This window comes from Silurus meridionalis, chromosome 2 (genome assembly GCF_014805685.1).
Source record: "Silurus meridionalis isolate SWU-2019-XX chromosome 2, ASM1480568v1, whole genome shotgun sequence".
Lineage (NCBI taxonomy): Eukaryota > Metazoa > Chordata > Actinopteri > Siluriformes > Siluridae > Silurus > Silurus meridionalis.
In genome coordinates, this window is record NC_060885.1 from 16,645,748 (window position 1) to 16,673,673 (window position 27,926).

General features: G+C 38.8%; 2 protein-coding genes across 8 annotated transcripts; one reads left to right on the forward strand and one right to left on the reverse strand.

Annotated features, from left to right (window-relative positions):
- The first annotated feature begins 1,623 nt into the window (after window positions 1-1,623).
- On the forward strand, window positions 1,624-26,434 carry ogdhl (oxoglutarate dehydrogenase L). Of its 7 annotated transcripts, XM_046863104.1 has the most exons (25): window positions 7,650-7,816; window positions 9,532-9,587; window positions 9,803-9,972; window positions 10,153-10,323; window positions 10,626-10,728; window positions 11,808-11,923; window positions 13,454-13,608; window positions 14,798-14,944; window positions 15,029-15,119; window positions 15,218-15,397; window positions 16,077-16,205; window positions 16,305-16,484; window positions 16,713-16,865; window positions 17,938-18,040; window positions 18,130-18,258; window positions 18,977-19,127; window positions 20,722-20,849; window positions 20,999-21,177; window positions 22,298-22,369; window positions 22,469-22,495; window positions 23,329-23,454; window positions 23,948-24,020; window positions 24,143-24,306; window positions 25,086-25,240; window positions 25,736-26,434. In XM_046863104.1, exons 3-25 carry the CDS (start codon window positions 9,814-9,816, stop codon window positions 25,857-25,859), a joined length of 3,015 nt encoding a protein of 1,004 aa, XP_046719060.1. In that variant the 5' UTR covers window positions 7,650-7,816; window positions 9,532-9,587; window positions 9,803-9,813; the 3' UTR covers window positions 25,860-26,434. The 7 variants fall into 7 exon arrangements, with proteins under 7 accessions (XP_046719052.1, XP_046719043.1, XP_046719089.1 ...); XM_046863096.1 differs by lacking the exons at window positions 7,650-7,816; window positions 9,532-9,587 and adding an exon at window positions 1,624-1,711; XM_046863087.1 differs by lacking the exons at window positions 7,650-7,816; window positions 9,532-9,587 and adding an exon at window positions 1,718-1,884.
- A 6-nt stretch (window positions 26,435-26,440) lies between these two features.
- Window positions 26,441-27,913, reverse strand: c2h10orf53 (chromosome 2 C10orf53 homolog). The gene is made up of 3 exons (XM_046863182.1): window positions 27,667-27,913; window positions 27,413-27,532; window positions 26,441-26,554 (listed from the first exon to the last, which is right to left on the reverse strand). The coding sequence occupies exons 1-3, from the start codon at window positions 27,752-27,754 to the stop codon at window positions 26,475-26,477; spliced, it is 288 nt and encodes a 95-aa protein (XP_046719138.1). The 5' UTR covers window positions 27,755-27,913; the 3' UTR covers window positions 26,441-26,474.
- Between the last annotated feature and the right edge of the window lie 13 nt (window positions 27,914-27,926).

Genomic DNA, 27,926 nt, shown 5'->3' on the forward strand with positions numbered 1-27,926 from the left:
TAACTACTATTTAAAGGTAGTGAATTTTCTCCATTGTATTCTATTTGAATATTACTGATTAAAAGGGTTAAACTGAATACTTTGCGAACAATCTAGGGTCAATTTCTATTGTCAATGTTAATTTAGCTCAAAATAGAATAATGGTCTGTAGTCAGTCCATTTTTTTTTTTTTAATGCCTAGCCAGTGCTCAGCATGGGGACTAATAATGCTTAGTTGGAACACTGGCTTCCCCTTATAGAACAATAAATTCATTACTTTGGATCAAATATTATATATCAATGTAATTATGGTGAAAAATGGTACATGCTTTTTTTTCCAAGGGTTTTTGTAATTGTATGATTTGTTGTTGAGATGGCAGACAGAGCTTATGTGTAGTTTATGTAGACTGTGTGACATGCTTCATTTATCATTGCTGATATGTAGGCTGGCAGGCAGTAGCAGTATGCATTACGATGTGTGTTGCACATTACCACTGAGTCGGGGCCTTAAATTGTAAACTATTAATCATTACTGTTGTTCTGACCACTTTAAGCAAGTTAGTAACGTGGTATAATAATTAAGACTGCCATCTTGATGTTATTTGGACTCGATTCTTTGTGTTTCTGTAATTAGGTGCTGAAAAACTATGCTTACATACAGAGAGTTTTTATATAACCTTGTTCAGCATTTTTCTCTAAACCTTTGCAGTTCACTGCAGAAGTAGATCCATTTTCATTTTTGTGAATGCTGACTTGTGACGCCATCAGAGAGTCAAACTATAATTGGAATTTAAATGTCAGAGAAATGTATTAAAGAAGCTTTAACACTGATGGCAAGAAAATGTGATTAAAGATCAACAATGTCAGCAATCGCCTTTTATGAAGTGATTATGCCAAAATGCAATATTTTGCAAACCTTTGTGTTGGCTTTTGCCAGGGGGGAGTTTAAAATGAACACCTTTTGCAAGAAAAAAAGAAGGAGAAAAGAAAAAGTCCTTTCACTGACCTTGTCTGTTTGCCAGCTGCTTTTTAAACCAACAAAACAGTAATGATTAAGTGCAAAAAATCTATATTGCACCTAAAGTGATCAAACGTTTTTACATATGTGAATTTATTGTGAGATAAATGAAAGAACACCACCTTCTCATCCTGCCATCAACCTACAGAAAAACAAAGGGCAAATGATGTAGTTATGACAGGCATTTTAGTATTTCTGTCATTGGATCATTCTCTGGTGCAAACATTTGAGCTTTTTATGGTTCTGCAGAAAATATTTTCAAGTAGAGCTCGTTTAGAAAGTTAAAACCGTAAACCACCGAATATAACTATAAACAGTTTTCTCCACATCTGTGTATTTCATCCTAGATGCGCTACACTAAATTGTCTATAGGGTGCATGTGCTTGTATATTGTATATATCTTTGTGTACATAGTGGACTTGTCCAGCTATATATATATATATATTAGATAGAGAGAGAGAGCTAGCAAGTTGTGAAAGTTGGATGACACAAAATTAATAAAAAATTTAATAAAAAAAAATGAGGAACATATAACCATGCATTCAAGAGTTGGTGATCTAATTTGTCTGATCATGTTTAGTACTTTTAGTTTTAGTAAATGCTACAGCTGTAACATGATCGGACAGATGCATGCAAGTGTCCTGTTCTTGTTAGTGCTCCACTTAGAGCTCTTCCCTCCCATCGGTCCAGCTTCAGCGTCGTATACAGTCACAGGTAAGGCCTCGGGCTTCCTTCCTCTTCGTCCTGTAAATGTACAGAGCTGCTGTGCTGAGCTAAAGCGATTAAACAGGAGATGACATTGCGGGATTAACGGACATTTCACCACGACTCACACACACCAAGTCGGTGCCAAAACGGAACGTCATTCATCGCACTGCCTCTTCAAGGTGACATTTCTCTTTACCAAAACCCGCTAAAGGACAATGTGTGTAGCGTAAACCGCACTGCAGAGCCAAACATTGACTCTGTTTCCTAAAAGCCGCGCAGATCAGACATATGTAGTGTAATTCGGGGAAGCAGTTAGCAGTGTGTTTTTTCGTGTCCTTCACTCATCAGTACGCTGATGTCGTGGGATTTTACATGAGCTGAGGAACTAGTCGATAACTAGATATTTTGACTCGCGGATGGAGACTTCCACTTTTACCCTAGGAAAGTAAAACTATAGAGGGTCAAAGTACATGACGAAATGCATCTGATCTGACAGCACAATAATATAAAATCAGTACTACATTACTATCTTTGTAGATAAATCGACTACAAAAACCCAGCCATTAGGGTTGCACAAGCCAGTGCAGGCTTAGCGCCGGTTCCAAGCCCGGGTAAAAAGGGGGGGTTTGTGTTAGGAATGGCATCCAGCGTAAAACATCCCAAATCAAATATGCGGATCACAAACCAGAATTCCATACCGGATCGGTTGAGGCCCGGGTTACCCTCGACCGTTGTTAGCCAACAGGGTACCGGTGGAAATTGGGCTACTGTGGCCGAAGGAGAGGAAGAAGACGTCTACAGAGACAGCAGTGAAAGGAGAAGTGGAGGAGAGTGGAGGTTTTGGGTTGGTACTTTAAATATTGGTACTATGACTGGTAAAGAGAGAGAGGTAGCTGATATGATGTGTGTTCAGGAGACTAAGTGGAAAGGGAGTAAGACCAGGAACATTGGAGGTTTAAACTGTTCTATCATGGTGTGGATGGAAAGAGAAATGGTGTAGGGGTGATTCTAAAGCAAGAGTACAGTAAGAGTGTGGTGGAGGTCAAGAAAGTTTCTGATTGGATGATAAATGTGAAGCTGGAAGTTAAAGGGGTGATGATAAATGTCATCAGTGCTTATGCTCCACAATTGTGTTGTGAGATGGAGGAAAAGGAAAAATTCTGGAGTGAATAAGATGAAGTGGTAGATGGTGTACCTAGCAATGAAAGATTGGTGATTGGGGCAGATTAAAATGGGCATGTTGGTGAAGGGAACAGAGGTGATGGGTAGGTATGGCTTTAAGGAGAGGAATGTGGAAGGGCAGATGGTGGTAGATTTTGCTAAAAGGATTAGTGATGTCCGGTTCGTGAACGAATCGTTCATTTAAACTGGTTCTTTTTAGTGAACCGGTCGAACCAGTTCACGAAATCGGACTGAATCGTTCAAAACAGTTCATGTCTCAAATCAGCACTAATCAACAAAATTACTCAAGTTACTCACTTTTGAATGTGTATGACCGTCTATCCGACTCAAAATAAATCAATATCCATGAGAATGGGGTTCTTCTCTAGTTTCTCCAACAGTACACACATTAAACTGAAACATGCTGCTGAACAAGTGATCATCACTGAGCATGTGCATACCTGCCGATTCCGAGCAGCACACATACTGCTGTTCTCGAGTCACCAGTACTGTATCAAGAACCGTTTATCTCAGACACGTCCGACATACTACTGATACCAACGAATTGTTGATACTGAGCATGCGCGACCTACTGAGCAGTACGCGTGCTGCAGTATCAAGAACCGTTTTTTTTGACACGTCCGACATACTAGTATGATACTACTGATACCAACGAATTGTTGATACTGAGCATGCGCAACCTGGAGCAGTACGCGTACTGTCTGGCATTAATACACACACACACACACACACACACACACTTTTTGGACTCCGAATCAGATGCGTTCGACATACTGTAAAGGCTGGTGCTGCGCTGCTGATATATGAGCACAGGTAACCTGAGGACTTAAATGAAAATTAAGTTTATTTACTAACAACTTAAAACATCAACGTTTTGCACATCAGTGCCTGTATTGGGTGATTTAGTGCAAAATGTAAATGTAAGGAACATTTCTAAGATGATGATGATAATTTAATTTAAACAGATCAAATCATCATGCAATAGACATGACTTTATTTAAATGTGTTTAGTGTGTATGGTTATCCGCCAAGATGATATTTGGATATGCATGACGTAATGACGTAAAAGAACTGGTAAACCGGTTTTTTGAACCGGTTCTTTGAAACGAACTGTCCGAAAGAACTGATTCGCAAAAAAGAATTGGACTTCCCATCACTAAAAAGGATGAAAATGGCAGTGGGGAATACTTATTTTAAGAAGAAGGAGGAGCATAGGGTGACCTATAAGAGTGGAGGAAGGTGCACACAGGTGGACAATGTTCTATGCAGGAGATGCAACCTGAAGGAGATTGGAGACTGTAAGTTGTTGGCAGGGTACAGTGTAGCTAGACAGCATCGGATGGTGGTCTGTAGGATGGTTTTGGAGGTAAAGAAGAAGAGGAGAACAGTAAAGACTGAAAGAAGAATAAGATGGTAGTGGGAGATTCAGGGAAGAGGTCAGACAGGGGCTCAGTGGTGGTAAAGAGGTTCTGGATGACTGGCAACCACTGCAAAAATTGATAAGGGAGAAAGCTAGAAAGGTACTTGGTGTGACATCTGGAAATAGAAAGAAAGACAAAAAGACGTGATGGTGGATTGAGGAAGCATAAGGAGAAAGATTTGGGCAAAACAGAATTGGGATCGGCACAGAGATTAGAAAAGCAGACAGGAGTACAAGGAGATGCTGCAGCAGGTAAAGAGGAATGTGGCAAAAGCCAAGGAAAAGGCATATGAGCTTTATGAGAGGTTGGACACTAACGAAGAAGAAAATAATTTATACCGAATGTCCAGGCAGAGGGAACGAGCTGGGAAGGATTTGCTGCAAGTTAGAGTAATAAAGGATGAAGATGGAAATGTGATGACTAGTGAGGAGAGTGTGTTGAGAAGATGGAGGGAGTATTTACAGCAGCTAATGAACGAGAAAATTAGACAGAGAGAAGGTTGGATGGTGTGGATATGGTGATGCAGAAAGTAGATAAGTGGAGGAATTGAGAGCAGCGATTAAGAGGATGAAGAGTGGAAAGTCGGTTGGACCAGATGGCATACCGGTAGAAGCATGGAGATGTTTAGGGGAGATGGCAGTGGAGTTTTTAACCAGGTGGTTCAACAAGATTTTGGAAGGTGAGAGGATGCCTGAGGAATGGAGGAGTCTTTAAGAATGAGGGAGATGTGCAGACCTGCAGTAACTTCAGGGGGAATTAAGTTGATCAGTCACACAATGAAGTTATGGGAAAGAGTAGTGAAAGCCAGGCTGAGAGAAAAGGTGACCATCTGTGAGCAACAGTATGGTTTCATGCTGAGGAAGAGCACTACAGACGCATTATTTGCTTTGAGAATGCTGATGGAGAAGTATAGAGAAGGTCAGAAGGAGTTGCATTGTGTGTGTGGATTTAGAGAAAGCGTACAACATGGTGCCGGGAGAGGAGTTGTGGTATTGTATGAGGGAGTCAGGTGTGTCAGAGTAGTATGTGAGGGTGGTGCAGGACATGTATGAAGACAGTGTGACAGCAGTGAAGTGTGCAGTAGGAATGACAGACTGGTTCAAGGTGGAGGTTGGACTGCATCAAGGATCAGCTCTGAGCCCTTTCCTGTTTGCAGTGGTGATCGACAGGTTGACGACGAGGTCAGACAGAAGTCTTCATGGACTATGATGTTTGCGGATGATAGTTATTTGTAGTGAGAATAGGGAGCAGTTGAGAAGAGCCTGGAGAGGTGGAGGTACATGCTGGAGAGAAGGGGAATGAAAGTCAGTAAGAGTAAGACAGAGTACATGTGTGTGAATGAGAGGGAGGGCAGTGGAGTGGTGTGGTTGCAGGGAGAAGAGGTGGTGAAGGTGGAGGTGTTTAGGTACAGTGAGGAAAATAAGTATTTGAACACCCTGCTATTTTGCAAGTTTTCCCACTTAGAAATCATGGAGGGGTCTAAAATTGTCATCGTAGGTGCATGTCCAGTGTGAGAGACATAATCTAAAAAAAAAGAAATAACAATATATGATTTTTAAACTATTTATTTGTATGATACAGCTAGTTTTCTGACCCTCAAAGACCTGTTAGTCTGCCTTTAAAATGTCCACCTCCACTACATTTATTATCCTAAATTAGATGCACCTGTTTGAGGTCGTTAGCTGCATAAAGACACCTGTCCACCCCATACAATCAGTAAGAATCCAACTACTAACATGGCCAAGACCAAAGAGCTGTCCAAAGACACTAGAGACAAAATTGTACACCTCCACAAGGCTGGAAAGGGCTACGGGGAAATTGCCAAGCAGCTTGGTGAAAAAAGGTCCACTGTTGGAGCAATCATTAGAAAATGGAAGAAGCTAAACATGACTGTCAATCTCCCTCGGACTGGGGCTCCATGCAAGATCTCACCTCGTGGGGTCTCAATGATCCTAAGGAAGGTGAGAAATCAGCCCAGAACTACACGGGAGGAGCTGGTCAATGACCTGAAAAGAGCTGGGACCACCGTTTCCAAGGTTACTGTTGGTAATACACTAAGATGTCATGGTTTGAAATCATGCATGGCACGGAAGGTTCCCCTGCTTAAACCAGCACATGTCCAGGCACGTCTTAAGTTTGCCAATGACCATTTGGATGATCCAGAGGAGTCATGGGAGAAAGTCATGTGGTCAGATGAGACCAAAATAGAACTTTTGGGTCATAATTCCACTAAACGTGTTTGGAGGAAGAAGAATGATGAGTACCATCCCAAGAACACCATCCCTACTGTGAAGCATGGGGGTGGTAGCATCATGCTTTGGGGGTGTTTTTCTGCACATGGGACAGGGCGACTGCACTGTATTAAGGAGAGGATGACCGGGGCCATGTATTGCGAGATTTTGGGGAACAACCTCCTTGCCTCAGTTAGAGCATTGAAGATGGGTCGAGGCTGGGTCTTTCAACATGACAATGACCCGAAGCACACAGCCAGGATAACCAAGGAGTGGCTCTGTAAGAAGCATATCAAGGTTCTGGAGTGGCCAACCAGTCTCCAGACCTAAACCCAATAGAGAATCTTTGGATGGAGCTCAAACTCTGTGTTTTTCAGCGACAGGCCAGAAACCAGACTGATTTAGAGTGGAGGAGTTGGCCAAAATCTACTGTACCAAATATTAACATTGACTTTCTCAGGTGTTCAAATACTTATTTGCAGCTGTATCATACAAATAAATAGTTAAAAAATCATACATTGTGATTTCTGTTTTTTTTTTTTTTTTTTTTAGATTATGTCTCTCACAGTGGACATGCACCTACGATGACAATTTCAGACCCCTCCATGATTTCTAAGTGGGAGAACTTGCAAAATAGCAGGGTGTTCAAATACCTATTTTCCTCACTGTACCTGGGATCAACAGTGCAAAGTGTTAGAGAAGTGAAGAAAAGAGTGCAGGCAGAGTGGATTGGGTGGAGAAGAGTGGCAGGAGTGATTTGTGATAGTAGGGTATTTGCAAGAGTGAAAGGGAAAGTTTATAGGACTGTGGTGAGACCTGCGATGTTGTATGGTTTAGAGACAGTGGCATTGAGTAAAAGACAGGAGGTGGAGCTAGTGGTGGCAGAGCTGAAGATGTTGAGGTTTTATTGAGAGTAACGAGGATGGACAAGATTTGAAATGAGTTTATTAGAAGGACAGTGCATGTAGGACGTTTTGGTGACAAGGTGAGGGAGACGAGATTGAGATGGTTTGGACATGTGCAGAGGAGGGACATGGGGTATATCAGTAGGAGAATGCTGAGGATAAAGCCACCAGGAGGGAGGAAAAGAGGAAGGCCAAGGAGGAGGTTTATGGATGTTGTGAGGGAAGACATGCAGGTTGTTGCATTGAAAGAGGCAGATGTAGAGGACAGGGGGGTATGGAGACGGATGATCTGCTGTGGCTACCCCTAATGGAGAAGCCGAAGAAAGAAGAAGACATAAATCGGCTACAAGGACACTATTTGAACATCACTAGGTTAATATGGTGGTTTTATATAGAAAGAATTCTCATTTATGTTTGAGTGGATTATTTCTTTGTTTGTTATGTTTGTTTCTTTTGCCAATCAGTTTGGGGCCTGGCATTAGCTCATATCATTGTTTTAAGACCAAATTAACACCAGATTGATCACTGATGCCTGGTGAACCTCATGCCCATGAGGTGCCTCAGGAGGTTAGTTATGGAGGAAAGCAATACTTCTAATAAAGAACAAAACTCCAATTTCCAAAAGTTAGCTCCTGGCGAACTATGGTCTAAGCCAAGCTTTATTTGCGGTATGACCATAAACAGTAATGTAATTCATATAACATTACCTAGCTCAAACAGCTAACTATCTAGATTTTAATGGCCTGCCTTGAAACAATAGTCCTATTTGACCCTCTTGTTTACCATGTATTAATATGTGATTACATATACACATAGACACAGTATGGCCAACTCTTAACAACACACTGGGATTTCTTCCCTAATTTTTTTTTACGCACAGTTGTGTTGAATGTCTTTGAATGCTTTGAATGCAACTTCCCTTTACTCAAATGTGCCAGTATGACCTTTGCCCAAAGAGATGAGCTGCACAGAACCCTGACCTCAACCCCAATGAACACGGTAGGGATTAACTGGAACACCAACTGCACACTATGGCCCTTACTTCTTACTTAATTAGGGCTGGGCGATAAATCGATTTTATCGATTAACTCGAATGTGTAGTTTACATCGATCTGTTTTAATAAAAATCGGTTTTCTCTTTATTGTCCGCCGACGCTCCCCTCTGGGCTCCCATAGTTTCGAACGAACTCAGCCCCCTCCCCCCGCGCATTTGCCATAGAGATACACAAACAACATGGCAGCTAACAGAGAAGAACTCGTTCCCAAGAAAAGTTAAGCAGCCGCATGTTGAAAATACACGGTTAAGCAGCCGCACTTTGTTTAGTGTTGAGCGTCCAATCGCACACTTACGACGGGTGGTGGAAGCGACCAAAATACATGTAAAGACGCTTCAGAACGGCGTTTCCGTTAAGAAACAGAAAAATCAGATCATTTAAATCACCATTTTCAAACACTTATAAACAGTCATTTTACTGTGGAGTTTTTAAGAAAAGTAAAGGCAAAATCACTCCAAGCATCACTGCATTTTTAACCATGTTCCATTCAAACACTCAAAAAACATTTTTCTTTATAAGTTTGCTCAATCTTTCAAATTATTTTTATTAACAGTGTCCCTGTCTATTACTCTCTTAAATTTTATCTTATTTTACTGTGGAGTTTTGGAGAAAAGTAAAGGCAAAATCACTCAAAACCTCAGGTGCATTTTTAATTATGTTCCACATTTAAACACTCATAAAACATTTTTCTTTGTAGGTTTGCTCATTTTATGTTATCTTACGTTCTATTTTCACAATTTACAAAGGCAGGGCTGCCATCTTGTATTTTTGGCTTGTTGTTTCTGATTGCACTTTAACCCAAAGTGAGTTATAATCCCAGAAGGGTAAATAAACTTTATTTAATAAAGTTAAAACTTTTTTTGAAATTTTTTTTGTCATATGCAGATTGATTTTAAGCAGAGGGGAAAAAAATCGATTTTGTGAAAAAATCGGGGATTTTTTTTTTAGGCCATATCGCCCAGCCTACTTAATAGTGTCTAAATAGAAATGTCTGTCATTGGTGTTCTGACATAAGCCTTTTGTTTTGCATAGTGGTGTATGATGTCGAATACGAATACATGATAAAGTCACCAAGTTAGGAAACACAGGTATATTCTGTTTTGTCTATTAGCTAACTTATCAAGGTTGATCATGGTGATTTGGCATGTAAGATTAGGTTACACCTTGCAGACTTTTTGTTTCTGGACAAACAAAACGTATACACTGCAACTTTAATACATTTTTCTCCACCAAATATGACATATAAAGCAATTTATTAAAATGCATAACACTTTATTAATGATCTGGGTTGATCTTGCCTCAGGCTAACCAGATATGAGTCGGTTTCGCTCCCTGGCTTCTCTCAGAGGTCTGTGGTTGAAGAGTCGTGTGTGGGACCCTCAACAATGCTATTCTTCTGGAAATCCCCTCAGTACCAGCTATGTAGAAGAGATGTACTACGCCTGGCTCGAGGACCACAAAAACGTTCATGAGGTGTGGTAAGCATTTAAAATTCCAGCATTTTAGCATGCACTCCTATATCTGTTTTTTTTCTAGAACTGTTTATTATCAAGGTTATATTGATATAACTGATATTCAGGTTCTGCTTTAGGTAATTAATACAAACATTAAACTTCAGTTTGAACAATTTTAGATATAAACTTTCTGTCACAGTCTTGGGATGCCTATTTCCGGAACGCCCAGGCAAACAATCCAACTGAAGAAGCAGGAGAGAGGCGTCCATCTGCTCTTCTCCAGGGTCGTGCCATGTCCCAGACTCCTGCAATGTCTCAGAAAGTGGTTCAGGATCACTTGGCTGTCTACAACCTTATCAGAGCCTACCAGGTATAAAACACCACAAATATCTACCAGTGGACAAAACTGTACAGCAAAGCTACTCTAAAATTAGATGTGTTGATGTTGAACAGATATCTTTAAGCCTAAAAACTAATCTTGACCATAGATAGAAACCAGAGAAAGTAAATTGTATCATTTGAATAAATTGAAGTATTAGTATACCAATAAGCTTATTAATACATGTATTATTGTTTTGTTGTATCTTTTTTAATAAAAAAAAAAAAAAAAAAAACGGCAAATAAATTCTGCTGGTAAGTACATTGTCGGTTCTGAGAATGTACTTTTTGCAGATCCGTGGACATCATGTAGCTCAGCTTGATCCTCTTGGCATTCTCACAGCGGACAATGATTCTTTCGTCCCCTCAGATTTGATAACAACGCTTGACAAACTCAGTAAGACATTTTTTCTTCTTTAGAATAAAATCACATTCAGAATAGAAAATCATTGTAAATAATTTATATTTACATAATTTACATTCATTATAATTAATTTGTATATTGAATATTTTTATATATTCAAAAAAAAAATTAATTAAGTTCAGGTGTAATAAAGGGTGTTGTGCCTTGTTTGTGCTGGCACTTGTATGTAACAAATGATTATGATATTATCCAGGTTGTTAACATGATTTATAATATTAGTCCATAGAAAGTTGTGTTGTACTTCCTGGAGAAACCATGTGTTTCACATAGAAAAGACTGGTGATATGCTAGTCAAATAACTGCTTATTCAGTCAGTTCAGAATTCACAGTGTTTTCAAGCGTGCAGGGCTCGAACTATGCCCTAAAACTGAAAAGCATGTTCGGGTTAATGTTGTCTGAGGCAAAGGATCATAAATCTTCCCCTTTGCTCTCGTCATGCCCTATTGCTTTTAGTGCCAGCAAAATAAAAGGATGTAGGACATGCTCTCACAACAGATCGAAAAGAGAGAGTAATAGCCACTAAAGAGACTCCTCAAAACATAGCATTTTTTTCTTCATATATACGCCTGCTATATGTGTCACACTATATTTTGTCATGCCTTTTTAGAGAGCCTCCACATAAGTAATGAAAGCAGATTTATAACCAGTCAGCTCTAGTTATAGTTATCTGATATAGTGCTATATTCTGAGTACTATTTATCTGTATTGTGGCTATAATTTCATTTCATGTATCTGTCTTCTTAGTTGCTTTTGCTTTGCTGAGCATCCACAGTTTCCCTGGCAAATCTTATTATTAGTGTGATTAGATGCAAGATATTCTGATTACCTAAATTGCACAGGCTTTCATTATACTTTGAAATAATTATAATGTCTTAATGATACAAAAGCATGCTGAGTTAATATTTTAAATATACCAAAATATAATTAATTCATACTTGAATATGTTGACATTATTTCTAATAAACACAAAGAACTTTGTTTGTCTCTAACCTTCTAACCTATTTTTCTACTTTTCATTGTTTGCTAAAAAATGATTGCAAATCTATCAATAGGCTTCTACAGTTTGGATGAATCTGATCTAGATAAGACCTTCCAGTTACCATCGACAACATTTATCGGTGGACAAAACACTGTACTTCCACTCCGGGAAATCATTCACAGACTAAAGGTATGTAAAGGTAGTTCTATCTTTGCATGCATATATTGCCCTGAAAGTAATGGAAAACAGGATCAATGCCTACCAGTGTTTTACACCCAAGATGAAAATAAGAAAAAAGATCAGAATTTTAGATTTCACAACCTGATATTTCTATCAAGATATGTAAAATAAAATTAATAAACTTAGAATATGACAGATTAATTTTAAACCCACCTATTTTTTCCAAATAATAAAAATATTGGAACTGTGTTTCACAGATTTTTAGTTGCCCTGTTATATTCATTGTTTAAACAATAATGATATAACAGCTTTGAATACCATATTTTTCGGACTATAAGCCGCTACTTTTTTCCTACCTTTTGAACCCCGCAGCTTAAACAACGAAGCGGCTAATTTATGGATTTTTCCTGGGTTTTTCCTGGTTTCACAGACTTCAAGCCAAAAAACTGAGCGACATAACATTAGAGCAATGAAATTTCCGAACGGAATGAAAAACGCATCTACCTGTGTTTTGAGCTGCACGGCATCGGGAGAAAAAACTTCCACCGATGGTGATTTTTAAACGCACGACGATGCCAAAAGATAAACTTGTTAAAATAAAAATAAAATTGTTGTGAAAGGAAGGAGGAAGACAGTGAACAATGACTTAGTTGGTAGGCTACTGTTTAGATACAAGCCGTTGTAACGCGTTGAGTCTGGGTCAAGGGAGAGCTCGCTAACTCCAGTTGCATATAGGCACAGACAGGTTTCCAAAACCCGTGCTTTTTTATTTTTCTTGGCAACAGTGTTACGGGTTAGTCAAAGAAACTTAGAAATCAGCATCAGAAAATAATAAAGACATATTCCTCGGTCTTGCACACTCGGTCTGCTCTTAAAGGAGCCACAAAATATTTCAGCCATTACACCGTGTAACAGACACTGTCTTTCATTAAAGCCTGTGTAAAGCGGCTTATAGACAGGTGTGGCTTATTTATGTTCAAAATTTAAATCTTTGTAATATTCCGTGGGTGCGGCTTATATAGGGGTGCACTTAATAGTCCGGAAATTACGGTATCTACTTTTAATTGGGTTTCGATTGGGCAGAATTTGTTGTTTAAAAAGCATAAACCAACCAGAGAGCTGCCATTTTGAAACTAAGAAATGTATATATAATTAAGAAGCAATGACCATATTGGAATTAACAAAAAAAATAAAAATATGAGCCACAAGATGTCTATCTTCCTGTTGTTTGCAAACTTAAAATGTTAGCAAACAAAAAGAATGGCCTTGCCATTCCAACACATTTAGAGAGGCTGTATTTATATTTATATATATGAATAAGACAATACAAAGCTGGACATATTGTTTCTATCATTACAATTTTTCTTGCAAAGTTTCATTAGAGTAGTCAATGCCTACCCAGCCTGTCCATATTTCATAGTATTTAATGAGTTTGGACAGTTATTCTGTTTTACCATTTTTGTTGAGATTTCCTCACATTTATGCTAAAATCCTGAAAACAATGTGGTTTATATAACATTTGTTGTGTGTTGAATGTAGGCATCATACTGTGGTCATATTGGTGTGGAATTTATGTTTATTAACAATGTGGAGCAATGTCAATGGATCAGGCAAATGGTTGAGACTCCAGCCATCAAGAAATTTACTGACAGAGAAAAGAGGACGTTACTGGCAAGGCTGGTTCGCTCAACACGGTCAGTGTTTGCTGGATAGATTAGTATAGTTCAAGAATTACAGTATTTTAGTATAGTTATAGTTTCTGGAAGGTCACTGATAATTGAATAATTGATCTCATAAAAGTGAGTACACCTCTCACATTTCAGCAACTATTTTATCATCTCAAAGGACAATACTATAGAAATGAAACATGGATATATTTTATAGTAGTCAATGTGCAGCATTGCCGTCATTGCATGGCCGTCATCTCAGAAGAAAGCCTCTTCTGAATCTGGCTCAAAAGAAAGTCTGCAAATGGTTTGCTGAAGACACCCTGTCCAGGAGCATGAATTACTGGAACCATTTTAGATGGTGTGTGTGTGGTGTCTTGCCTACAGTCAAGCATGGTGGGGGTATCTTTCTGGTCTGTGGCTGTGTGAGTGCTGCTGTTACCAGGGATCCGAGGTTCATTGAGGGAAACATGAATTCGAACATGCACTGTAACATTTTGATGCAGAACATGATGCCCTCCCTTCAGAAACTGGGCCTAACAGCAGTTTTCCAACATAATAACGACCCTAAACACTAAGATGACAACTGCCTTGCTGAGGAAGGTGAAGGTGATGGAGTTGCCAAGTATGTTTCCAGACCTGAACCCTATTGAGCACCTGTGGGGATCCTCAAGCGGAAGGTGGAGAAGCGCCACATGTCTAACATCCAGCAGATCTGTGATGTCATTATTAATGAGGAGTGGAAGAGAATCCCAGCAACAACCTGTGCAGCTCTGGTGAATTCCATGCCCACAAAGATTAAGGCAGTGCTGGAAAACAGTGGTGCTAACAGAAAATATTGACACTTTGGACACAGTTTTGACATGTTCTTTAGGGTGTGCTAACTTTTGTTGCCAGTGACAATAATGGCTGTATGTTGAGTTATTTTTAGAGGACAAAAAATCTGTACTGCTATACAAGCTGCCCACTGACTATTTTAAAATATATTCAAGTTTAATTTCTAAAGTATTGTCCCTTGAGAATACATACTAAAATATTTGCAGAAATGTGAGGGGTGTACTCACTTTTGTGAGATACTGTAATTGTGTTAAACAGGCCAGGGAAATCCCCAAACTGTGCTGGACTTGTCCTGTGTTTTTCAAAAACTAACAGTCCCAATGAAAATCACTTTTGCTAAAGTAGCTTTCACATGTAGTTTCTTACATTTGTGATACAGTTTTGAGGACTTCCTGGCTCGCAAATGGTCTTCAGAGAAGCGCTTTGGCTTAGAGGGCTGTGAGGTCCTCATCCCTGCTCTGAAGATGATAATTGACAAATCTAGTGCAGCTGGCATAGAGAGTGTAATCATGGGCATGCCTCACAGGTACATCTATACTGTTACACTCTCTGTATATTTCATTTATGAGTTTGTATCAAAAGCAATAACAGCAGCACCTCTGTTACCCAGGGGCCGTCTGAATGTCCTGGCCAATGTTGTCAGGAAAGATCTCGATCAGATTTTTTGCCAATTTGATCCCAAACTAGAGGCTGCAGAGGAGGTACAATGAGATTTCCCTTACTACATAATTACTTCTTCAACAGTTTCTTCTCTGTTAGCAAGGCAGATATGGATGACACATATTTACTTGTTCTCCAGGGCTCAGGAGACGTGAAGTATCATCTTGGTATGTACCATGAGCGGATCAACAGGGAGACGGATAAAAACATCACTCTGTCTCTTATGGCCAACCCGTCTCACCTAGAGGCAGTGGACCCTGTGGTTCAGGGCAAAACTAAAGCTGAGCAGTTCTACAGAGGAGATGCTGATGGAAAAAAGGTAAGCAAGACATGGAAACTAATTAAACAACACTATTCTCCTGTAAGTCTCTCAACCCCCTCTGTCTAAACACTCAAACTTTTACTGAGGACTGTTCAATAGTCTCTTCATTACAGTCAAATTGGCAATTTTATATTGTTTTAAGGTTTTTGTAGTTTTTGTAGTTGTAGGTTGAGAGTGATACGAGTTTGAATGGTAAATTAACGCATAGTCTCATCAAGATTCATAACTAACTTGCAGGCAATAATCTTCCATACTACTATCTGATTATAAGAATTTATTACGTTTCCTTACTGAGCTGTAACAGGTAGCCATGACACATTCACATGAATTGTGAAAGACTTTGTTACATTAGTTACAGCAAGTAGCAAATATAATGACAGGCCGAATCACAGCAAATTGTTACTCACCTTTATAGATATGGTATATTAATTCCCTTTTTTCCTTCACCTCCTGTTATGGGTGATATCTGTGACAAAAACCATGTTATACCAGAAGTTATGTGGCGTCTTGTGAAACTTATTGCGTCTCGTACATTTTTGATAATACCTCGTGAACTTGTTTCTTATGTGTACGTGATATTGCTTTAAGGAACCGATAATGGCCTGAAAAAACTAAATACATCATTATTTTATCCTTTTTCTCATATGATGCAATTATGTTTGCTTTGATACATCAGGTGATGTCCATTCTTCTGCATGGTGATGCTGCATTCGCTGGGCAAGGAGTTGTCTATGAAACATTCCACCTCAGTAAGCTTCCCTCATATACCACTCATGGCACAATTCACGTCGTTGTCAACAACCAGGTAAGAATCAAATCAATTTCAGTTCTGCAGAAATCATGAATAGCTGGTTTAGACAAACTGACCTATTATTCACAGGATAAATAAATGATTAATTACCAGATTGGCTTCACCACCGATCCGCGAATGGCGCGCTCCTCTCCTTACCCTACTGATGTGGCTCGTGTGGTTAATGCACCCATTTTCCATGTCAACGCTGATGATCCTGAGGCTGTGATGTATGTTTGCAAAGTGGCTGCAGAATGGAGAAATACTTTTAACAAAGATGTGGTCATAGATCTGGTGAGCACTATGCTACACATTCCTGTTCTAACGGCAGATTGAAGCCATTTGAGGGCTAACCGCACTCCTCGAACGCCACTATTGATGAATAGGAATAAGTAACTATTGTATTAAGGGTGTTGAAGAAAATAATACAGAAGACACTGTAAAGTGGGATAAAAGCTGCATGTTATTCGTTACCATCAGCAATCAATGATTGATGTTTTTGTTTGTGTCTATGTTTTGCAGGTTTGTTACCGGCGCTTTGGCCACAATGAGATGGATGAACCTATGTTCACACAACCTCTCATGTACAAGCAGATCTGTAAACAAGAGCATGTGCTAAAGAAATATGCAGACAAGCTCATTTCTGAGAATGTCGTTACTCTGCAGGAGTTTGAGGTTTGTTTCTTATACCGAGATGATAGAATCATAGTGAAACGAATTTTTTATTTTGTTACTTAATAAAAGTATCCAGGCTGAACATCCACCATATAGAACACAAGCAAAGAAAAGATGATAATGATCAGGGGATCAGGAATGTCTCTTTGCTCAATCATGTTTACATCGCTGTCTCCCTCTTTCTCATCCACGTTAGTCATTTTACTTGTTGCCTTCTGCCATGCTTGTTGTTAGCTTTGTAGTCTAGCCTACGTCTGTGGTGCGTGACAGCCAGGTAATTATACACCAGTTGTAGGTTGGGGAAAAAATGCTAAAAGACAGGAAATAGGTTGATATGTTGAAAACGGCACGCAGTGAGAAGAATAAATATTAACATTTCACCAAATAGATTACAACTAAAGTAACAAGCCTGGTTTGAAAATGTGAGAAGTGGAAATTACAGATATTTGTGTAAATAGTGCAATGAATAAAAGTAAGAAGTTGCCTAAAAAATATATAGTGAAGTAAAGTACTGAGTAAAATTTTGTTGAAAAACTATTGTTTTTATTCTAGTTGACTACTTCAGCCTGATTGTGTAGCAGATATAACATTCATGGCAAAGCTGATCCTCTTTCTTATCCAAATGCATTGCTGTTTTCATTTCTGATGATTTTTACCATTGTTAAGGCCACATTAGCTGGCTGCTGCTTAAATTCATAGCAACTTACCCCCACTCTGTCTAGATCTACTGTAAAAAACACAAAGCTTAAACCCAGCCATCCTTCCACTGGGCATGGCTGACATTCTGTCTGGCCCAGCGACAGCTCGTTTTATTTACAAGCGCGTTGCTGTCACTCTCTGTTCACCGCCATAGCTCAGGGGAATACACTCGGGGAATAAATTGTGACTTACAGCTCACTGTTTTCTGTATTCCATAGCACCTAGGTGCCTTGTCTAATGAATCATTTCTCACAAATATGTTAAGCTCTTCTGTTTTCTTCTTCTTGTTGTTTGTTTTTTTTGTTGGGTGGTGGGCAGTGAGTACATTTTTCTACATGATTAATAACGAAGGAATCTTGTTAACTGTTTGCAGGAGGAAGTGGCTAAGTATGACAAAATTTGTGAAGAAGCATATGCAAGCTCTAAAGATGAAAAGATACTTCACATCCGTCACTGGCTGGACTCACCTTGGCCAAGTACAGTTTTTTTATTTTTTTTTTTATCTGTAAATAAGAAATACTTAAGAGCTAAAGAAAAAAAAATACTGAAGCGTTTCTCTATTTAGAGTTCTTCACAGATGAGGGAGAACCAAGGAGTATGAGCTATCCACCCACAGGGCTCCCTGAAGATGTCTTGAAGCACATCGGCCAGGCTGCCAGCTCTGTCCCTCAGCAAGACTTCTCCATTCACAGTGGTGAGCCTCAGATGTTATCCAATCGAACAGACTTTGCTGCATCTGTCTACTATATTTGATTTGTTCCAGCCTTCACACGCGAGTGCCGTGATAGTGTGGCTATGGACAATTAGCAAAGCTCACTGTGACTCTGCTGCAGTCGTGCTGGAGTGCCTTGGTGCTTATAAGATCTACACAGCTGTGATGCAGATACACTCCGGGACCATTAAACTAAACCAGCAAGCTTCAGCTTGACAGCTCTAAACACTGCTAAATCATCCTAACCACCAACTATTTCAAGCAATGCTTCTTTATGGCCAGCCCCTAAACACATCTTTTAAACTCCGGTCACTGCATAAAGACTCTTTGCTATTTACGACATTTTTACCCATGAGCTCAATTTCTCTTCATGGTCTATGTATACCCTCAAATGATTTATTTCTTAAGAATACATTTTTCTCATTTAATTGATCTTTTTCTTATTTTAAGTGTGATCAGAGGGTACGTGATATTTCGTTAGTCCTGATTAAGAGGTACTTGACTCGAATTCTTGAGTTCGAAGAAACAATATTCAGCTAGATTGTGCATAATGCAAAAAAAAACTTAAATTATACATGTGATTTCAAGTAGATATTCCATTTGCTCTACTAAAATATCTAGACTATACCTGGATGTTTGTCATCATCACTTTCCTCATTTTTGTCTGGTCTCTTGAATGTTTTCCTCTGTTAAATCCCAGGGGTGTTGAGGATCTTGCGAGGCCGCGCTGACATGGTTAGTAAGCGTACGGTGGACTGGGCTCTTGGGGAGTACATGGCCTTTGGTTCCCTTCTAAAGGATGGTGTCCATGTGAGACTGAGTGGGCAAGATGTAGAGAGGGGAACCTTCAGGTGGGCGTACAAATACAGTGCACCAGCATACTAAACCAACAGTACCTCATTCAGCTGACACTCAATGTTAGCTGTGAAAGAGATACTTAAATGTGCCATTAAGACAATTTTGATGCAGTGTGTTTTTTTTATGAACACGCAGTTGTGACAAGAAGATTTTCACTGAACATGTCATGAAGAAAGCAGTCTATGATTGTTTCATCAACACGAAGACGACAACAAGTCTACTGCCTCATCATTCAGAATGGCAGAGGGAAGCTCTCTGCACCACAGCTTCATTTAATGTCTAAACAGTGACAGATGACGTCAGTTTGTCTTAGAGAAGAGTCCTCTGGGAGAGAGCGTAGTGCCCACATGGTGTTTTCACGGTGCTGCTTCTGTTGGCATTGAGGGGAACCTGTTTGACAACGCCCCACAGCAGCACTAACTCAAATACACACACTGCTAGTCCCAGAGACACTGCTAATCAGAATTCTCTCACCTGCATTTCACATGTGGGGTTTTATTTACTAGTCTGATTTACATTTCTCATTAATTGCTTCTTTAATGGAATCTTTTTGTCCTCAGGATATGCACGATTTTTAAGATAAAATGTTAGTGAGAGGTAGAAGCTGTTGTCTCATGAGTCTGTTTATTGATGGGGATTGTCTGTGAGCCGATGCATTCAGTCACCCACCACCCAGCTTTCTCCAACAAGCCCTGGGGAGTGAACATATCGCCGTGCTGTAGTCTAGCACTCCTGTCTTTCCCTAACAGCTATGAGTAATTGATTCTTTTTGAAGGTTGTTCGCCCTGTGTTTAGTTCTCCTGAATGATGTAGCTAGCCTATCGAAGAAGACAAAAAGACACTTTCATATCACAGCTGTATGTAAATGAGCACAGTAAATAGACTTCAATTAGGGCTAATTTTCTCTTCAGTTTTGCTTTGCTACACCCTCCTTTTCAAATTATTCAAAAGTGTGAATTACCCTCTGCTTCTGTGATTCATCCTTTCAAATTATTCAAAAGTGTGAATTACCCTCTGCTAACAGGGCTTTACGTTTTTATTACAGGGCTAAACGTTTTTAATAGTCTCTTAGAACTTTGGGTTCACTAAGACCATTTCTTTCCTGTTGCTTAACATTTGTGCAGTGTTGCTACAAAGCGCAATAAGGGTGCGTGCAATCTCTGTGATTCGGTCTTGCTAAAGTCATTCTTTCCTTGCAGCCACCTGACACTTCGATGTTCAGTAAAATCATAAATCAGTTTGAATGTAGCTGCTACATCATTACTTAGATGTTTAAGAGATTGTCAATGCTTGTCTTGTTACACTGTATTTGACATTTAAACATTCCATCTGAGTGACCTAGCAAACCTTATCACATCAACTCTCTTCTTATCTCTTACTACTTCCTTTCTTTCGTCTCTCTTCTTGAAGCAACTCTTGATGGAAGAAGCATAAAAGATCTCCTGCAGTTATTTAATTCCACAGAACAATAAATCTATAACATTAAAGTGTACCCACATTGAAAATGACTGTTTAGTTGGATATTTAAAAAATGTATTGTGTATGTTTTTGCAGTACTGGACCATAACGGCCACTTTGATTTTGCAGTCATCGTCATCACGTCCTTCATGACCAGGAAGTGGATAAGCGCATTTGTGTTCCAATGAACCATCTTTGGCAGAACCAAGCTCCTTACACAGTGTGCAACAGCTCCCTCTCTGAGTATGGAGTTTTGGGTGAGAAACCAGATTACCCCAGGTGTCTGTACAACATATTTAAATATAAAACAATAATTAGCTAGTCCATTTTGAGCTATATTTTTTAAGTTGTTCTATTTTTATGCTATTAGTTTGCATTTTAATGTATGTGTTGTGTGCTGGAATAGGTTTCGAGCTGGGGTTTGCTATGGCCAGTCCCAATGCACTTGTGTGCTGGGAGGCACAATTTGGGGATTTCCACAACACAGCCCAGTGCATCATAGACCAGTTCATTTGTCCAGGCCAGGCCAAGTGGGTCCGAAACAATGGCATTGTCCTTCTGCTACCCCATGGCATGGAAGGAATGGTCAGTACCAGAGATGGGAAGTAATTACTAAAAACAAATAATTTGTATACTGTACTTAAGTAGATTTTTCTGGTATCAGTATTTTACTTCACCGTTTCTTTTTTGGACAACTTTTTACTTTAACTCATTACATTTTTTTACATAAATATCTGTACTTTCTACTTATTACATTTTTAAACCAGACTCGTTACTTTAGTTTTAATCTATTCGGTAACAATATTTTTTCTCCTCATTGCGTTTTTAGCCCTATTAACCTATTTCTTGTCATTGCACCGCTTTTTCAACCTATCACTGGTGTATAATTTTCTGGCTCTCACACACCACAGAGGTAGGCTAGTTTACAAAGCTAACAATGAGAAAGGCAGAATGCAACAAGAAGTACAGTTTGGCTAATGTGGATGAGACAGAGGGAGTCAGTGTTGACTGAGAACATATGGTGGATGTTCAGCCTGGATACATTCATTAGATAACAAAAATGTTTATTCTTTTGTATTAATATATGAATATGATGTGAGGTCCAGTTACCAGTGTGGCACTAAAACAGGTAGTAGTAATGGATACTTTTTACTTAAGTACATGTCAGAGCTTTTTCTTTACTTTAACTTAAGTGAGAAAGTGTAGTCAGTACTTCAACTTTTACCAGAGTATTTTCAAACACGAGTGTCTGTACTTCTACTTCAGTGAAGGATGTGTACTTTTGCCATTTCTGGTCGGGATACTAAGTCTTTACTAACCTCAATTTCATAGTAGTACAACATATACTACTATTTAATGTATAATGTGTGTAACATTGTCATGCATTATTAAAGTTTACTGCTGGGCTACTTTTTATTATGCGGTTATGCAGTTATGCGAGTCTTAATAAACTCTATTGTAACTGCTGAAGTAAACCTGAACTGGAGAACACATTATCATGGCCTTGCTTCTTAACATTTACTCTTTAAGGCAAAGTAATTGCTTAGAGATCAATAGTGATGACTCAAGATTGCTAGGGCCTTTGCAAATGAGGACATCATTCTTCAGCTTATCTTGCTTTGTGATGTGTAAGAGTATGTTTTGTGTGTGTGTGTGTGTGTGTGTGTGTGTGTGTGTGTGTGTGTGTGTGTGTGTGTGTTACTAGGGCCCAGAGCACTCATCAGCAAGACCTGAACGTTTCTTGCAGATGAGCAAAGATGACCCTGATCACTATCCGGTGAGTAGGTACTTCTGTAATGATCCTTTATTGGATTCCATTTGTTGCCCATTTGGTCAGTGCTTAAAGAGACAATTATTAATGTCTTTTACTTTTCAGTCTTTTCCTGTTCAGTGGAGTAAAAAGGTATTTGCATAACCACATAATATTGACTAGTTAAATTATTTTATTTATGTTTGTCCACACTGAGTCAATGGTACCTTTTATATATTGTTGTCCAAACTGAGCAGGTTGCGATTGGCTTTCATTTGGGAGCTAAAAACACGAATAAACCAGTATATTAAAATTAATACATCTTAGATCAGGTTATTTTTGTCTTGAATATTGCTTAAGACTCTCTTAAATACACTGAAATCTAAATTTTCAAGTGGATGAAAGCAAACCATAAATCGGTATGGTTTGTTATTTTAATAAAATCCAGAAGTCCAGAATGTTCCTATAACCGTTTCTTTGTGCGTATTGATTTAGGTAGGTTTGGAGTCATTATCTTAGTAAAAGAATCCATCTTTGACCAAATCTTTACCTCCAGCAGGAGCAAAGAGGTTTGAGCTAAAATATCCTAATCCCTAGTAAAAGAATATGTGATGCCATCAGTCTTCACAAGAGCCCTTAGACCACCAGCATCAGAAGAGCAGCATTAATCCTTTACATTATTTTATGAGTATGCAACTCTCTAAATTGTAGTAAAAATAGCAATATTGTTCCAAACTCTACAAATCAAATAAACTGCAGATTGCCAATTACAGTTTTTGGCTGAGTGATAGCAATTGTAAAAAAATATATATTATTATATATAATAAATATTATAAGCAGTAGAAGAGGAAATGTAGTAAGTAAGTATCTTTAACAGTTGCTATAATGTTTACCAATCCTGAATAATTCTTTGCCCAATCTCTGGCTTTCTGGAGCTGATCTTTCACCAATTTTAATCAGTTCTATTTTACTTACCTTTAATCAAGGAGTTCACTGGAAACTTCGAAGTCCAACAGGTTTATGACTCTAACTGGATTGTGGTCAACTGTTCAACACCTGCTAACTACTTTCATGTGCTGAGAAGGCAGATCTTATTACCATTCAGAAAGCCGGTGAGAATTATTTTATTGGTGTATTATATATTAATATGTTGAAGTCAAATACTGTATTAATTAAATATTTGCTTGTAACAAAAATAATTTATATTTAAGTCACAGAAATTTGCCAATTTACAGGCAGTGGTTATTGAAGTTGTCATTTTGTAGCAAAATAAATCAGGAGAACTCTGATGGGCATAAAACTTGTAACAGCATACAATCCGAATTCTCCCCACACTCATGGCTTTCCGATACAGTAATTGTCTAAAGTGTTCCCCAGTTACAGATAAATGCAGTGCTTTGTGGAGCATGAGAAAATCTCTTCCTGAGCAAATTAAACAGGCTCGCTGGGGACAACGCAGTCTGCTTTGTAAAAAAGTCCTCTTAATTTATTGTTTTGGTTGGATTCACAGCTCAGAGGTTTATTTACAGTATACATCCCTTAAAGTAAAACCACTAAGAGCTCTACTTTTCTTTCACTATGATTGACATCTTGTTTCCTCTTCAGCTAATTATTTTCACTCCCAAGTCTTTACTGAGGCTCCCTGAGGCCCGCTCCAGCTTCGATGAGATGACCACAGGTATGAAAAAAGATTTGACCAATCAGCCTAATTATTTTTGAAGAAATGAAATGGAAAGATCATGTTCTACTTATTAATTAATTTATTTATTTATTCATTTATGGCCAATTGTTTGTTTTTAGAAACTAAGTTCAAAAGAATAATACCAGATGAGGGTCCTGCATCTAAAACCCCAGCAAATGTGAAGAGGGTGATCTTCTGTACAGGCAAAGTCTACTATGAGCTAGCAAAAGAGAGAAAACAACTCGGACTGGAGGATAGCATTGCAGTTGTCCGAATAGAGCAGGTTAAATTCAATCATTTCTCAAGTGCAGTTTAAGATACACTGTATTCATATAGTGTTTTAAATTCTACATTTAGGGTAGTAAAAAAACTGCAAATTAACTGCAAGTGATAAGTGGCTTATTGAATAAATTTGACATATAATAATGCTGTTTATAAATGCATAACTATATATATTACTGTGTATATTTATTCAGTGGTGTAAGAGTTCTTACAGAGGTCACTGGATAATTAGAGGCACATTCTCTTCTTGTTTTTTGTGATTTTAAGTCCACTGAAACACTTTAATACCTTATTGTGGCTAATGGATTGCAAAATAATTTAGGATGCATATACATCCCAAAGAAATCTGCTATTTTTTTGCCTGCCATGGCTAACATGGACAAACGTTTGTGTTCACCTGCCCTGATCTCACCGATATGTGATTCTTTCTCAAGCTGTTGCCATAAGGCTGGAACTGCCCAATTGTGCAGCATGTCTGTGTATGCTGTATAAGTACATGCTCCCTTCACTGGAATTAAGGGGGTCAAATGTTCTAGCATGGCAATGCCTCTCTGAACAAAGCAAAATGCTTGATTGGTTTGCCAAGGCTAGAATGGAAGTAATTGAGCAGTCTGCACAGAGTTCTAACCTGGGGTCAGCTTAAATCTGATAGAGAATGGGATGTTTAACAGACACATATGGGTGTGGTGGTCAGGTGTCCATAAACGTTTAGCCATTTATTGTATAACCACATTTAGACACATGAATCACTTACTTTTCATTTACTATCTCAATTTTCAGCTAGCACCATTTCCGTTTGACCTTATCAAGAAGGAGGTTGAGCTCTACAGCAATGCGGAGTTCATATGGTGTCAGGAAGAGCATAAGAACATGGGTTATTATGACTACATAAGACCACGCTTTCTTACTGTGCTCTGCAACCAGAAACCAATCTGGTGAGTCCCGTCATTTAACCGGTCTCAAAAGCAATAACTATGGACGCTCAGCAAGCTAAACACAACCAAAAGATTTTTTAAATTAGATGCGAGTGGCAAAGATGACTCTTTATTCCTTACAATTCTTCGCTTACTCCAGCACATTAGAACATTTTACTGGGGTTGGGCCAGGGGTCTAAAGTTCCACACTACAATTTTATGGCTTATGCATATTTATACACATACTGGTAGCTTCATTAGCATCAGAAAGTCAGACGATGAATTGACATGATTTTTATTTGTTGTTTTATACTGATAAACTTGATTGAATGTTAAACTGAGTCACTCAAGTTATTATTTAGCCCGTCATTGGCTGGAGAGGATCCAAAAAAACGAAGATTTCATGATTTGTAATGAACATTTGAAACGCTAAATAACCCGTTTAAAAAAGTAGAGTAGAGATAGGACAATATTATAGCAAGGCACATGTATTTATCACCACTGTCCTTCTCTCAGGTACGTTGGACGTGACCCTGCTGCGGCCCCTGCCACAGGAAACAAATTTACACATCTGGCAGAGCTGAAGAAGTTCATGACCACTGCATTTGACCTCAATGCATTTGAGGGCCAGAGCTTTTAATGCTAATGAATTACTTGCTCTAAATATTCCTTAGAATTTGTCCTCTTCATGGGCTTGCTTTCAAAGCACAGTACTTAGCTAACAATAGAGTAACTATTTGTTATTCAGGTTACGTTGATGCATTTTAGAAATGAATGCAGGCATGCTTAGTCATATTCGAGAAACAACACAAAAGTAAATAGATCATGATATTAAAATGCATATGTGCAACAATGCTGGGATCACATAGATTAGAATTTATCACAATTTCACACTATATTTTTTGTTTCTTTATCTGTCATTACTTTGTGGCACACCTGGCTTCATTCAGAGACAACAACCAGATGGCGTAATAACAAGCAGCAATTTTTTTTTATTGCCACTATGATAGTCTAAATTAGGATTGTTCTTTGGGGACTATAAATTTTATAGTACTATGTGGTAAGACTGGAGTGATTAGAATATATGATTCAACAAGGACAGAAATCACATGTATGTGGATTAATATTTTGCATATATTGTTGTTTACAGTGACATGCCAATATAAGCCTGGCTCTGTTGAACCCTCAGCATTAATGGTATAAAATAACAAACAACACAAATAATTTGTATGCATTTTTAATCAGTTTTCTAGGATCATATTTGGTGTTGTTGGATTGCGTTCCTTACTGCTTCTGCAGCCTCATGACACAGTGGATCAAGCTGCCCATCACCCCCTAGTGAGACAAGACCTTTTTCAGACACATTCAATATATAAACTCCACAGAAACATACAATATATAAACTCCACATACACAACATGGCCAAATGTAATGTAGTCCACATACATGGCCACATTAAACCCAAATGCGGATCTTCCCCAAACTGCTGCCAAAAAGTTGGAAGCACAGAAATGATCTATTATAATGTCTTTGCTATAGCGCTAATGTTTTGTTTTGACTGATCATCTATGGGACGAACTAATATGCTGAATATGTTGCAGGACTTTGTTGACAGCACTGCTTGTTATCATGATGTCACTAACGATCTTGTGGCTAAATGAGCACAAAAATCCCCACCGTCACTGTATTGGAAAGCTTTTCCAGAAGACAGGGCTATTATAACAGCATGGTGGGGCTAAATCTGGAATACATTGGTCATAAAAGCACATGTGGCCACTTACTTACTAAGTGGTCTGTCTGTTTATTTCGTAATGTTATACATAAACCCAATTATTCAGATAAGTACAGCAACCCTGACTATTTAAAATGATACACTACATGAGTAGTGTACACAATAATATTAAAAGGTTCTAAAATTAACAAAAACTTCATGTTTATGAATGCACCAAATGCATCAGGCTATAAGTGATAAGTATCAGATGACAGTTTTAGATTGATAATTAAATGAATAGTTTGAAACTATAAAATGATGCTGATTGTACTTGTGTGTGCTGTTTTAGGATAAATGTATACCTATAAACAGATCTTCAGCTTGTATAAATGTAAATATAGAGCAAATGTTCCTCTTTCAGGATGTTTCAGAGTAGCTATATATGAGTGCTACTGAGACTGGGGTTATACTGAAATTATTACCAAACTCCAGTTTTTTGATGTCGCATTGATAGACACTTTCTCCATGAACAACCAACTCCACCTGGTTCCAGTCCGGTACTTCCTCAAGAACACACGTGTAGCCGCATTTCCGTAGAACAGCTTAGGGGGATAGAGATAAGAGGCAAAATCAGTTTACGTGCCAGTGTGGGTTATGGTGCACTCTGTACGTTTGAATCCCCCCAGAGTTAATTCCACCACACAGGCGGCTAGCAGTAACGAAAAGCCGAATGAACCTTGCAGGCCTTCCAATCGGAAATTCTTGTGATTAACAACTCCACACGACTCGTAAGGGCCGTATCGAATGGTGACCAGTGAAGCCATCGGGAACCGCAAACAGCAGCACGGCGTCTAAATCAAACCACAGCGCGCCCTGTCTGTGCGCGTAAACACGCGGTTTCTATGGCAACAGGGAATGACAACGCTGTCGAGACCGGAAATAAACGGCTTTTTAGAAATAGCTAGAAAGTGAAACCTGAAGGTCTTCAGTAGTCCC